The 14558-nt window shown below is 39.3% G+C and overlaps 1 protein-coding gene across 2 annotated transcripts in view; it reads right to left on the reverse strand.

Annotated features, from left to right (window-relative positions):
- LOC106549156 (fibronectin type-III domain-containing protein 3A) overlaps positions 1–14558 on the reverse strand; it is a 69213-nt gene that overhangs the window by 34867 nt on the left and 19788 nt on the right. The window contains exons 2-5 of one of the 2 annotated variants that reach the window (XM_087728333.1): positions 14227–14366; positions 8052–8127; positions 6076–6152; positions 1030–1264 (exon numbers count right to left, since the gene is read on the reverse strand). In XM_087728333.1, the coding sequence (XP_087584459.1) occupies positions 1030–1264; positions 6076–6152; positions 8052–8127; positions 14227–14322 (484 nt within the window). In that variant the 5' untranslated portion in view covers positions 14323–14366. The remainder of the gene's footprint in view (positions 1–1029; positions 1265–6075; positions 6153–8051; positions 8128–14226; positions 14367–14558) is intronic. The other variant, XM_087728334.1, reaches the window with a different exon arrangement.

The following is a 14558-nucleotide window of genomic DNA, read 5'->3' on the forward strand; positions in this document are numbered from 1 at the left end:
AATCAAAAAGATAAATTAACTGCATATTGCTACAGACTTGCTAGCATTGTAAACATTTTCTAATGTGGGAAAATGGGAGGGATGATTATACAGAGTGTGGGTGATATATAGTCAAAATAACATTCTTTTCTCAGAGAGTCAAGGACACCTTGCCCTGCAGCTGCGATGAGGTGACTGGGAGGCATCTCCAGTTCTAGAGGGTGCCTGATTGAACTATGTGATGGACTTGTGGGTGCTGGGCAGGGACTTGAACTTTCCTTTGGGTGGGGAAAACCTGGAAACTTTCAGATTCGGGTTTTCCCCAGATGTGCCAATTTGACATCTCTAATAAAATGGAACTTTGAGGAAACTCAGGCCTTGGAGTCTTCTTTCGTTGGGGGCGTTACTTGGAACCCTGACATGAGCATTGGCTTTGAAAATATTTTTTGGAGTATAAGATGCACCTTTTTCCCTCAAAAAAGAGGATGAAAATCTGGGTGCTTCCTATACACTGAATACAGCATTTTTGGCCTCACGAAACCCCGCCCCCTTTACAAAAATGGCTGTGCATAGCCTTTAGGAGGCTTCCAGAGTGCTTCTGGGGGCTGGGGAGGGCAAAAATGAGCAAAAAATGCTCCATTTTTTGCTTGTTTTTGCTCCAGCCCCCAGAACACTCTATAAGCCTCCTATAGGCTATGCATGCCCTTTTTATGACAAAAACCAGGCCTGTTTTTGTGAAAATCAGGGCGGGTTTTTTAGCCGTCCCCCCCCCCAACAGCACTCTATAAGGCTTCTAAAGGCTATGCATGCCCCTTTTTTGACAAAAACGTGCCCATTTTCACAAAAAAATGGACCATTTTTGGGAAGTCTGCAGAGTGCAAAAACTTTTTTTTTAATTTGCCTCTTCATAATTTGGTGGGTCTTATACTCCAAAAAAATATGGTACCAAGATACCAAACAATCAAGGAAGCATCAAGCTCTGGCCCACCTAAGTGCAGGTGAGCTTGCGGTACAACTGCTTCTTCCCCACCTTTCCAGCTAATATCTCACCTTGATCTTGGTAAAGATGAGGCGATGGGGGTGGTGGATGCTGATGAATGAACTGTGGCGGGATTTCTCCCGTTCCTGGAACCGGAGGGTAGACGGGATGAGGGGGGTGGGGAAGCAAAGCAGGGTGGGGGTGAATATAATGGGGCACGTGGGGAGGAGGTGGATGCATGGAGGGGTGAAATTCAGTCGAGTGTGGCATAACTATGACTTTCCGAACTCCATTCTCTTCAACCACCTGCAACAGAAAATGCAGAAAGAGCTATGAGTGGGTTTTATTAAAAAGATAATACACAATTATAATGAGAGCTTGTGGTTTAAGGCAGTGGTCTCCAACCTTGGTAACTTTAAGACCTGTGGACTTCAACTCCCAGAGTTCCTCAGCCAGCTTTGAGGAACTCTGGGAGTTGAAGTCCACAAGTCTTAAAGTTGCCAAGGTTGGAGATCACTGGTTTAAGGCACCAGACTAGAAAGCAAGAGGTTATGAGCCCCGTCTTAGCCACGAAAGCCTGCTGGGGGTGACTATGGGCTAGTCCCTCTCTCTCAGCCCAACCCACCTCACAGGGTTGTTGTTGCTGTGGGAAAAACAGGAGGAGAAAGGTGTGTCGGATACGTTCACCACCTTGAGTTATTTGTAAAAATAATACAGGCGGGATACAAATAAATAAATAATGCCTTGGATTTTTCTACATAGCATATTGTTTTAATTTGGGACTTTTTGGTACCAAACATTAAACATACAGGCAGAGAGATCATACTAAACGCAAACATGGTTAATCACTCCTCAAATTAACATGTAGATGTAACAGACCCTAACCTAATACCCCAAGCAAGACCCCAATTAATAGAGGGATTAAAAACAGCCTAATTAATAAAGGGATACAATCAAGATCAAGGAAGGTACTAATACCACTTTATAAAGCCTTAGTAAGACCACACCTAGAGTACTGCATCCAGTTTTGGTCACCACACTATAAAAAAGATGTTGAGACTCTAGAAAGAGTGCAGAGAAGAGCAACCAAGATGATTAGGGGACTGGATGCTAAAACATATGATGAACGGTTGCAGGAATTGGGCATGGCTAGTCTAGTGAAGAGAAGGACCAGAGGAAACAGGATAGCAGTCTTCCAATATTTGAGGGGCTGCCACAGAGAGGAGGGGGTCAAGCTATTTTCCAAGGCACCTGAAGGCCAGACAAGGAATAATGGATGGAAACTGATCAAGGAGAGATTCAACCTAGAAATAAGGAGGAACTTTCTGACAGAGGGAACAATCAACCCATGGAACAGAAGTTGCCTTTGGAAGTTGTGGGAGCTTCATCACTTGAGACTTTCAAGAGATTGGACTGCCATTTGTCAGAAATGGAGTAGGTTCTCCTGCTTGAGGAGGGGGGTTGGACTAGATGGCCTATAAGGTCCCTTCCAACTCTGTTAATCTATTAAAGATGCAGGCAACCTTCTACTTTTTGCCGCCTCTTAACCTTAAATATTTAAGTCAGAAGAAAATGAAGTACAATTCAATTTTTTTTAACAGGGATAGGAACTAAATGTACTTATTAGCTTTTGCTAACCTGGAGCCCTTCAACTGAGCTGGGATTGGAATTCCATAGAACAGCCAATGCCATTAAATAAGGCTGCAGAAAGCCACTATTAAACTAATGCATTGTTGTGACTTTCTTTGTCAGCCACAACTGAAGCTTATTGACTACAAATTCTGGGAACTGCTGTCTGACTTTGGGAAGGAAGAGATAAACTTTAGCAAAGACAAGATTAAATTCAATTGTACAGCTTATGCAACGAGTACATAAGCAAAGAGAAGGATGTGTCATGTGTTTGATGTGGTTTATCGTAAGCTCTAGAGTGGAAATAAGGGATGAATTATACGCTCAAAAGTGTACTGTTGTCATGTAACACAATACCAAAAGGGATCTTAAACAATCGACTGAATAGTAGCCTCTTGGCCACCAGTGAAATCTAGACAGCTTATGCCTGGGATGAACAATGTTATAACTGACCAACCAAATATTTTATCCTTTGATAAATTATTCTGCATGAAACTTGTTTAATTTAGCCAACCTGTTCTCATATTTCCTAAACAGGATTTGGGAAAGGCTTATAGCTACCCTATAACAACATTTAAAAACAAGACTTCCTTCCTCATCCATAACATATATATATAAAGCAAAGGCATTCAGAGTGAAAAGTATTCATATAACATGCTGCAATGCACTCCTTGACAAGAATGGTTTTGCTATCATAATACTTTAATCCAACCAAATATTTTTTTCTACTAACTGTTGAGAAAGCCAAAGAAACAGACTTTTCTTAGATTAATTCAAAATTAGAAGAGTTGAACCTTAATTAAAAAAAACAGGGGCTGCTAACGTAGCCATTATATTGTAATCAACGAATTACAGACAGAGGCTTCAGTCACTTATGCCTTGCAAATGACAATTGCAACCAACTACAGTGTTTACCAGAAAATAATCTTATTTTCTTTTGACCCCCGAAATAAGCACTTGGCCTTATTTTCGGGAAGGTCTTATTATTTTTGAGGTGCAGGAGGAGGTGAGCGTGGTCACCTCATGGCTGCTGCTGTGTTGCAATATTTTGGGGGAGGGCTTATTTTAGCGCATGGGCTCAAAAGCCCGATGGGGTTTATTATCCAGGGAGGTCTTATTTTCAGTGAAATAGGGTAAAATAAATCAAAATGAGGAAAATAGCAAACATTCAATGAGATTTCAGTAATCCCTCACCAAACTCCTAAAATTTTGACTTTCCAGTCCAAGATCTTGCAAGATTCTAGAATGAGATTATCAGAATTGTATAATGTTATGAAATTTCAAATGGAATTGTTTGGCAGAAGGCATCGGAGCTATTTCATAAGATTTTGGACAGTGTCTGAAGCCTGAAAAGCTTGCCAATTCCTAGACCAGAAGACTGAGATCCCTTCTTCTCCATCTGCCTAACATTTTTGGTTTTAAAAGAGGAAAGAGAGGACATCAAAGTCTAATTTCATAAGGGGTGGGTGGGGAAGCATGTTAAGTCTTCTTGAGAAAGTGCTAAGATTTCTCCCCAGTTAATTCAGTTGATTTCCTGCTTAATAAAATGCACACTGACTGTGGGATAAAAGATGAGCTTCATAGTTTCTCCATCTTGATCTCTTGGAATATCTAGCCAATTTCTGGAGTTTCCAAATTAGGACAGGCTGATTGGCTATCATGAAAACAAAACAAAAAAAACCCCGAGAAAGATGAATCAGCAGAAGATATGAACCACTTCAAGTTCCTGTTAGCTTGATCTCGTTATAAAGGCAAAAGCAGAAAACGTTTCTGTTTTCTGGGGATTTTGTTTATCTAAACTGTGAACATTGTGATTCTGATGAGCATGGAACATTGCAAGGCTGATACTGAAAATTCAAGGCCTTCTCAAAGATTCCCCAGGAGATTCAAAAGGGGATGATAAGCTGGCTGCAGAACTGTCTGATTCAGCTCCATTGAAGCTCCACATTCAGAGAAGAATGCTTCTGAGTCATTCGTGCCAATCAGAAGTTCCACCAAGGCTACAATGCTCAAGAGCTAATGCCCTACACAAGAGCAGTGGAAGGGTCGCAGAGGGAATCTACAAAATCTGAAGCAATCAGACACAACAGTCTACAGCTCTTGCCCACAGCAAGGAACAATTTGTATACAGTTGTAGGAAAACCTGAACTTACTGCCTTCCACTGAGGACCTGTACACTGCACAAGTCAAAAAGAGGCTGACCCCTCACATCATGGACATAGATTGTTTCAACTTCTACCCTCAAAACGACGCTATAGAGCACTACAACCAGAACAACTAGACACAAGTTTTTCCCCCATGCCATCATTCAGCTAACAAACAATTCCCTCAACACCGTCAAACTATTTACTAAGTCCGCATTACTATTAATCTTCTCATCGTTCCTATCACCTATCACCATCTCCTCCCACTTATGACTGCAGGACTGTAACTTTGTTGCTTGTATCCTTATGATTTATATGGTATTGTTTCCTGATTGCTTGTTTGTACCCTATGACTATCATTAAGTATTGTACCTTATGATTTGTGACAAACGTATCTTTTCTTTTATGTATACTGAGAGCATATGCACCACAGACAAATTCCTTGTGTGTCCAATTCTTTATTGGCCAATAAAGAATTCTATTCTATTCTTTATTCTATTCTATCCCTTATTCTATTCCTTATTCTATTCTAATGTGAAATGCTGAATATAAAAAGAAAGATAAGGGATAGTCCATTCTTTAAACTAAAGCACCACTGGGATTGCTATTCTTCTACCAAAAAAATAAAGACTGTTGAAAGGGCTACCCTTATGGACAACACATTAAACAGAAGAATAGAAAATCAACTGAACATCTAAAAACCTCTTTCACTCTGAAATAACATAAAATGCACCCTACTTCAGTTTTTAGCTGAGGCTCTTGAGAAACGCTTGGTTTTCAACTGTGCTAGTACAATTCTACTTGCAGTTAATATGTGTAATATTATGTATTCTATTTTTTTCTCCATTTTCCCTTCAAAGATTCCCAGGAGAAAAAAATCCGGCTTTAGCTCTATCCTTTGCTCAGTTATCTCTTCCAGCCACTTCCTTATCTTGCGCCAATATTTTCCAACCTCGGGGCAGGTCCACATCATGTGGTAGAATTTTCCCTGCTTGAGCCAAAACTTTTTGAACTTCCTTGGTAAAAAAAAAATCTGCTTTTGCCTTGCCTAACAGGCTTTATATTTGGCACCTGGTTTTCGGGTTCATAGTCCACCATGTGCTTAATTTGTAGTATGGACAGCATCCTTAGCGATCAGGCTGTATATCCACTTTAGGATTATGGGAAATTATGGGAGCCTAAAAGTGACTAATGGGATGAGACCAGGAAAAAGAGGAGATATTCAGGTTCTTTTCTCCACTTGTCTCCCTTGTTACCTTGATGGATTATAAAGAGGGATAAATTCCCCGTCACTCACTTGGAAAATCTCTCTTTTATAAGTGTTCAAAGGATCTGAATGATTACCTGAGAGACGTAACCAGGAGGCACAAATATTGGAGGGACAGAACCATTTGGTGACATCATAGGAACATGTGCTGGACCTGAAAGGAAACCAAGCAACACTGATTCATGACTCCTTGCAGAGCACTAAAACCAAGCACATTCACAGTTTATTTGACAAACATAGCCGTCGAATAGGCCGCCATGCGTCGGCCCGTCCATTTCATTCTTCCATCAAACCATTTAGCAAAAAAATGGGGAACGAGGTCAGATGCAGAAGGATACAAGTTTTTGGCCTCAACCTTGGCAACTTTTAAAATTCCCCAGCCAGATTGGAAAAACTGTCCCATGCTGTTGAAAATCTCAGTGAGAGAGTCAAGTTTAGACATTTTTTAAAAAGACCCCTAAAACAAACGCTCAACGATCTTACATAGAAAACTACTGACGAGATTAACAAAGATCTTCATCTTACACGACTTCTTTAAAGGCAAGTGTTTTATGAGGACCTTGGAGATTGGCCCAGGGGGCGTTAAAAAAATTACAGTGGACTCGTGTAATCGATCTGTTTGATGATGCCACCGATTGCTTTTTTTAAATCTGCAAGATAGCTAGGCACTTTGAAGGAGAGACTCCCTAGGCAAGTTTTTATTTCTGTCACATTCTGACTGAGATTTATTTAAACAGTACATCTCTAGAAGCAAAACCAAGTAGGTAAGCTATACCTCAACTCTTGCTTGAAAACTTTGGGGGGGGGGGTGATGTCTTCTCTAGTCCGCCCTCATCCGCCCCCTCTTTCTTGCATTTTGGTGGCTCAAGAGCTGCTAGTAGCTCACCAGGTTTCGGCACCAAAGAAGCAAGGCCTCTGATCCCTTCTCATGTGATATATTCTACATCAGGGGCGTCAAACTCAATTTCATTGAGGGCCGCATCAGGATTGTGTTTGACTTGGGAGGGGGGAGCTTGACGTCACTAGTGTTGGGGGCGCCTATGATGGCCCAATCACTCTGCCAGGCAAAATAGGCTCCCAAGCTCCATCTTCGGCTAGGACGGCCTTCTGCAACCCTCTGCCAACGAAAAGAGAACTTGGGAGGGCCATGTGCAGTCCTCCCGAACTCCGTTTTTTGCTGGCAGAGACACCACGGGCCAGTCCTTCACTGTTTCCAGAGCGGCCCTGTGAGCCAGATCTAAGCACACTGCGGGCCTTGAGTTTGACACCCCTGTTCTACATCATCCATGCTAGACAAAAGAAGGTAAGGTGGTAGAGAGGTCTCCAACCTGGAAGACTTACTAAGTTCTAGGAACGGAATGATGCTTTTTGCTGGAGCAGCTTTGACTTGAGTTAAAAACAAAGCAAGTGGTTTGGCTCTACTTTTCCTGATGCTTCAACCCACAGCCTGGGAAAATTAGCAAAGACTTCTTTTATGGCCTTCCCACTTTCTCTAACCTATCAGAAATGGTCCGAGAATGGGGATCATAAAAAAAAAAAATCCAGTAAAATATCCCTTTATGACATCAGGCTGGATTAGTTTTGATGACGTTCGGCTCGTGGCCATTCAAAATGCAGAAGCTGAAAAAAGTTTTCACGCAATGATGCTGGATTTTTTAGATCTTTACCAGAAGCCTTAATCTTTCCTTGTGGCTATTGTTTGACTTTCGACATTAGATTTCACTTCTTTGCTCTATAACTAGTCTTCTAGAAAGATGGCTAGCTCGTCACTGTGGCTATGATGATTGCAAAATCATTCTGCGTAGGAAATGGACTTGACTCAATAACCTTCAACTTTCCTCAATCTGAGTTCCTTCTAAATGTACACCCTTCAACTTCCAAAATTCTCAGAAGTAGAATTCAGAGGAACTCTTGCTGTTGGGAGCCTAGATAAGGTTGTTTTCTTGTTATGAACCTGCAGAACTATGACAAAGTCCTCTAGCCACATTGATTTAATAGGCATGCAGTATCTGATATCAGTAATTTCAGAGTATACTCTTGTGGCATTGTTTACCTTGAATACACTGGATATGACCATCTTCAGTTCTTATTGTGAATGTCTCTCCTGGGTTTACTTGCACCAGAATAACCTAGGAATAAGAATATTAAGTCCTATTTTGAACTTCATCTGAAAGCAACATATAACTTTGCAAAACTAAACACATCAGATTAGAAACATCAGTGATAGTACTCAGTAAAAATCAAACAGAAGTCATACGTGCATTTTTTTAACCCTTTAAGTAGGCATACAGTACAAAATTATTATTAAAAGTACCAGAATTGAAAATAAATCCAGCAAATTAAAGAGAATCACTTCCCCACGACACTTACAATTGTTTCCTCCAACTGACAAATAGTATTGCAGAAAGTTTCATTTCTCTATTATTTTTCAGTCACTAAATCATATAAAACCAATTCATACAGGGAAAAAATATTTCTAATCCATGTTTGGCTGTTCCCCTCAAACGATAATTGAAATGTGTCCATTATTTCTCATAAGAAGTTGCTAACATTTTTATGCTTTCTTTCTTCACTGATTTCCCAATAACTTAGTGGTTTTAATTACAATTTCATTGGAAATTATAAGTGGTCACTCTTTCTGCAGCTGGTGTTCCTCAAAGATTAAGTGACCACAGACGTTGAAAAAGTGAAAAACATATTGAATTATTGAATAAGGTAATGAAAGATCATAATTCAACAAAACATGTATATTATTATTATTGTTGTTATTATTATATAACTTATCAAATAACTAAGATGAACATTGTTTTTATTTGTTTTAAAATGTGATTAGAAAGGGGATATTTTTTAAATATAATAGTGGCATAGCTAAAAATTAGAAAGGTGAACAATGGAATATTATAATTTAATATAAATCTATGTATTACTATTAGAATTATATAAGTCTGTTTGTTAAACCTAACAAATATGATTATTGGTATTCTATCTGTAGTAAAAGGAATAATATCAAGAATATGGAGATTGGCATAAAAAATAATATACTGAAATATGGAATAATTAAGGAAAGTTTATAATTCAACAAAATATGTGTATTACTACTAAAAGTCTATAAGGTTGTTAATTGTGTTAAATATGAAGAGTATTGTTTTATTTGTACTAAAATATAACTCTGGTACCACACAACAATATGTTTGTAGAAAAATAAAAAAAATAAAAAAACTTTAAAAAGATAAGACTTGGTTTATAAAACCCAGAGGGTTGGGGGGGGAGGAGTTGGAGGGGGGAGGGGGGATTTACACCCATTTCCCAGATAGTTTGCAACCATGTTTTACACCAGGGGTGTCCAACCTTGGCAACTTTAAGACTTATGGTTTTCAGGTCCCAGAATTCCCCAGTCACCATGGCTGGCTGGGGAAATCTGTGTGTTGAAGTCCACAGATCTAAAAGTTGCCATGGCTGGCCAACCCCTGATTTTATAAACTTAAGGGTACATCTTGCATAGCCTCTTTTGCTATAGAAAGACAAGTGGACAAAGAAAATGTGTGCAAACTGTCATTTTGGAGTTACTTAAAGGAAGAATGGAAAAGAAAAACATAAATAAGAGGGAATATTCCACATTTCTACACTCCGGTTCTTAAAACAACATTATGTTTTGCAGAGATGTAATCAGCAGTGGGATTGTATTGTTCCATAAGAATAGCTGGTGTACAATGCAATCCCTCAAGTAGTCCAACACATCAATCTCAGCTTACATTTGTAAATAAAGCAGAACAGTGTTTTTAAAAACACGAAAAACAAGTTAGCAAAACCACCAAAATGCTGATAAACATCAGTGTGTGTGTGTTTTAGAAATAAATGGCCATTGTGATTTCTAATTCTACTGCGAAATTCCTAGAATCTGGGACAAAAATTTGTCCCAAAACATTCTCAAATATAAATGAGATCTAAGTTAAGTCAGTGCAATGAAACCAACTACAGTGATACTGATTTAGCAAAAGCCAGATTATTTAATCCCAGGAGACTCTGAAAATATTGCAACTCCTGGCAACTGTAAAGGTAAAGGTTCCCCTTGCACATATGTGCTAGTCGTTCCTGACTCTAGGGGGTAGTGCTCCTCTCCGTTTCAAAGCTGAAGGGCCAGAGCTTTCTGAAGACATCTCCGTGGTCATGTGACCGGCATGATTAAATACTAAAGGCCCACGGAATGCTATTATCTTCCCACCGAAGGTGGTTCCTATTTTTCTACTTGCATTTTTTTACAAGTAACGGGAACTCACTCCATTACGCGCCGCTAGGGATTTGAACTGCTGAACTGCTGACCTTTCTGATCGATAAGCTCAGTGTTTTAGCCACTGAGCCCCCGCATCGCTTCCTGGCAACTGTAGTTGAACAGTAATAGCCAAAATTATGTATTTCTGGCAATTAGACGATACTTGGATAGAAATAACAATGGTATGACTTATCTATCACCTCTTCTGTGTTGAAGGAGTAGAAAGTTTCTCCCCTTCTCAACCACCCCCCCCCAAAAAAATTAAACGGTGTTAGTTTGACTGCACTTCTAAATCTATAATAGAAACAAAACTAAAGTCCAAGGAAGTACAATTTTATGTGCAATTTCTCAAGAACTGTCTTTGCTTGAATTCAGGAATTTGCAGTACTGGGATTCTTCGACCACCACAGTTCATTTAGTGACCGTTCAAAGTTACAACGGCACTGAAAAGGGGGACTTATGACCATTTTTAACACTTACGACCGTTGCAACATCCCCGCGGTCCCGTGATTTATATTCGGATTCATATTTATGATGGTCACAGTGTCCTGGGGTCACGTGATCCCATTTTGTGACCTTCTGACAAGCCAAGGCAATGGGGAAACCAAATTCACTTAACAACGATGTTACTTATTTAACAACGGCAGTGATTCAGTTAACAAACACGACAAAGGAAAAGCTGCAAAATGGTTCTAACACACTTAACAACGATGTTACTTATTTAACAACAGCAGTGATTCAGTTAACAAACACGACAAAGGAAAAGCTGCAAAATGGTTCTAACACACTTAACTAATGTTTCACTTAGCAACATAAATGTTGTGGTCGTAACCTGAGGACTACCGGTATAAAACCCTTCACTGCTTTTCCTCAGAAGGGAAAATACCCTTTAAAATGCCTTATTAAAGCCATCTAGGAAGGAGCCAGGAAGAGAGCAGTGGTTAGTAATTTATGACATCTGAAATGGGGAAAGCCACAGCTGAGGGATATGTCTTGTGCTTTGCAAACAGGAATGCACTTTATGACAATTCCAGGCAGGGCTTTAACAGATTCTTGGTTGAACCCATTATGACCATGATAGAAGGCTTCTTTTAAAATTCTTGTGATTTTAAAAATTCAAGCCAATTCAACTTTCCCCCCACCCACAACCCTTCTGGAATTTTAAACAAGCCGGCAGCTTTCTGACTATAAACTAATTTGATTTTTATTCAGCGTTATTACAGCCCACTGAAGCAAATGTTGTCCTGCTACTCTGAACCAAATGTACCTTTAGTAGGCAGGTTTTTTTTTTAAACTTTGTGGACTACAAATCCAAATGAGTGGTTGGTTCCAGACTGAACAATTCTGATGTTATTTTACTTAGCAATGGTCACAGTTCAAAGTCTGAAATAAAAGTCTTTTTAGTTTGAGAAACATTGTAAGTATAATAAGCTGTACACTCCCAGTAAATGAAAAAGGCCAAGTTGGTTTATATGTAGAACAGATAAGATAAAGGAGGAATTAAACAATGGCCTAATACCAGCGCAGCCAAGCCTTTTGCTTCTTACTGGGAACACATTTTTTTCTCCTAAAAGTAAAGGTTCCCCTCGCACATATGTGCTAGTTGTTCCTGACTCTAGGGGGAGGTGCTCATCTCCGTTTCAAAGCCGAAGAGCCAGCGCTGTCCGAAGAAGTCTCCATGGTCATGTGGCCGGTATGACTAAATACCGAAGCGCACGGAACGCTGTTACCTTCCCACCAAAGGTGGTTCCTATTTTTCTACTTACATTTTTTACATGCTTTTGAACTGCTAGGCTGGCAGAAGCTGGGACAAGTAATGGGAGCTCGCTCTGTTACACGGCGCTAGGGATTCGAACCGCCAAACTGCCGACCTTCTGATCGACAAGCTCAACGTCTTAGCCCCTGAGCCACCGCATCCCTCTGTTTTTTCTTGTAATAAGAAATCAAACGTGCCATATTTTTCAAAACTCCTGACCCGATTTCCCAAGGCTGAATTGGTTAAATATTTTAGATTGTAATAGAAGGCTTTTTGAGACAAGTTATGGCTCCCTTCTGACAAAGGAAAGGTACATTTTTATCTCAACTCTTTTCATTAAAAGGTCATGCACGTAATATCTAGGACGTACAAAAGGAGATAATTTCTCATTAAACAACCTTCAGAAGCCTATATTTTATCTTCAGCCATTCTGGCAAAAAGTTCTGTGGGAAAAAATGCAAGAAAGATATGGACACCTACCCAAAGACACTATTCTTCATAACAAGTGTGTTATCTAGAAGGGTTTTGGCAAGAAGCTTACAAAGATGCTTACCTCCACATTCATTTCCACAGGAGAAAATATATTGATTCTGCAGGTTTTGCTTTAAATTGCCCTGTGTTTAGAGCTATTTTGCAAGCTTCAAAAAGCTGGAGCCCACCCTCAAGCTTCAAATTAGATCAAAACAGACTTACAACAAGGTGAAAGTGATTATTAAATGAAATGCCAGTTAATCTGGATTTCTATAGTTGTGTCTTAAGAACTGAACAATTTGCAAAGCTACTGATAACTTGGCTCCTGGAAAAAGAAAACAAAACCTTCCAGGGCTCCCTGACCCAGAAACATAGACAAGAAGTTTAAAAACATACTGGTCAACATGGAGCCAACAGAGTGAAAACAAAGATTTCCTGAAGTTTTAATTGTGAGTGATAAATCTGGTCGTGCTAGTCCTTGAATTAATCTAATCAAACTTCGAAAATGTTTAGGTCCTTCATAGGTTTTCAGCTGCACTGGAATGCTTTGCTTAGAAAACTCTCCCATTTCTTGCAATATTTATTTCAAACCAATTAGCTGGGCAGTAGCTCTGAGGGCTTTCGAACCTAACACTGCGAATGCACACAGAACTGCTTTTGTGCAATTTTTAACATGAGTGCTGAATCACGCACCTGATTTACATAAATCAATCCATCTTTTTCTTTAAAGGAGACCAATATACCTGACAACATGGCTCCTACAAGAACTGACCATCACATAAACAAATAAGGACTCTCAGTTCCACACGACAATCTTTTAAAACAATTCTAGGAAGTTCCAATTCTGCAACATGGCTTCCAAAAATTCTACTATTCAAGGAAAAATCCTCCAGACATCCTTAAAGCAAGGTTTGGGATTATAATGTTTATTGAGGATCTTCAAGTTATTACCTCTTACTGTAAATGCTATTACTGAAACTGATTCAACAGATAAAAGAAAGAAATACATCAACACTCCATTGCACAATGCAACTCATTGTAAGCTGTAAGAAGCAATCTAAGTATTTCCTAAAATGAAGAAAATAAAAGTAAAGAAAAATGAACAGCCAGCAAAAAGCTATTTTAGATCAGAGCATGGATACTTTAGATTTGCATTTATGGGAGATTCTATATGTATCTAGACAGAAATACCATTTTACATCTGGCATAAACAGCTTCGTACATTTTCGGTTCCTTAAACTCTCATAGTTTTAGAAAATCACATGACAACATGATTCTTCCTGTCCTTAAGGCACTGAATTTATAAAACAGAATATTCTCCATTTTACGGCAATAGTTTAATTATAGTAATCACAGACTTCTAGAGAATGGCCATTTTTCCCACTGTTTTTAAATTATGATTACATCTGATTGCCATCTAGTTAATTTTTCAGAGTTAACAAGCACACAGAGAAGGAATGGAACTGATGTTGTTATACATAATGACAACCATGTTGAACTTTGGAACTTGTTATCCAATTTTAATAAAAAATCAATTATGTCCCAAAGATTCCGAAGAGATTGTTAAGCCATGCCTTGCTTAAAACATCCTTTGCTAAATAAACTGTGGCCAGAGGAGCTTAGCCATGTTAAGCCATTATCTACGACCTAAAGTGACAACAGAACTTGTGCAAAAGAGCATTTGCAAAAGAGAACATTCTGAAGATTCCTGCCTTGCGCAGGTCAACTTACCTGTTGTGTAGTGTCCCCATTGACCATATGAGGTAGAAGTGGCACTTCATTCAAAATAGGTGTGGCTTCTAATGGAGGTGGCTGGTCTGCCATCATAAGTGAAAGGACCGATCATCAATGGTTTCTCTCAGATCGGCTACCTGGGAAAACAGAAATGCAGCTTCAGATGTCAACAGGCTCTTATTATGGTACGGCATGAATTATCTCTGGGGCTTTGGGCTTCTGAAAAAACCATCCACCTACTGAGAAAAATCCCAAAGCAAAAGGTCAAACATCAGTAATAGAAAAGGACCAGCATCTTACCGGCAACATCCAGCAGAGAACAAGAGTCA

The sequence above is a fragment of the Thamnophis sirtalis genome, unplaced genomic scaffold (assembly GCF_051295495.1).
Source record: "Thamnophis sirtalis isolate CommonGarterSnake01/CBP01778 unplaced genomic scaffold, rThaSir2_p1.2 scaffold_13, whole genome shotgun sequence".
Classification (NCBI taxonomy): domain Eukaryota; kingdom Metazoa; phylum Chordata; class Lepidosauria; order Squamata; family Natricidae; genus Thamnophis; species Thamnophis sirtalis.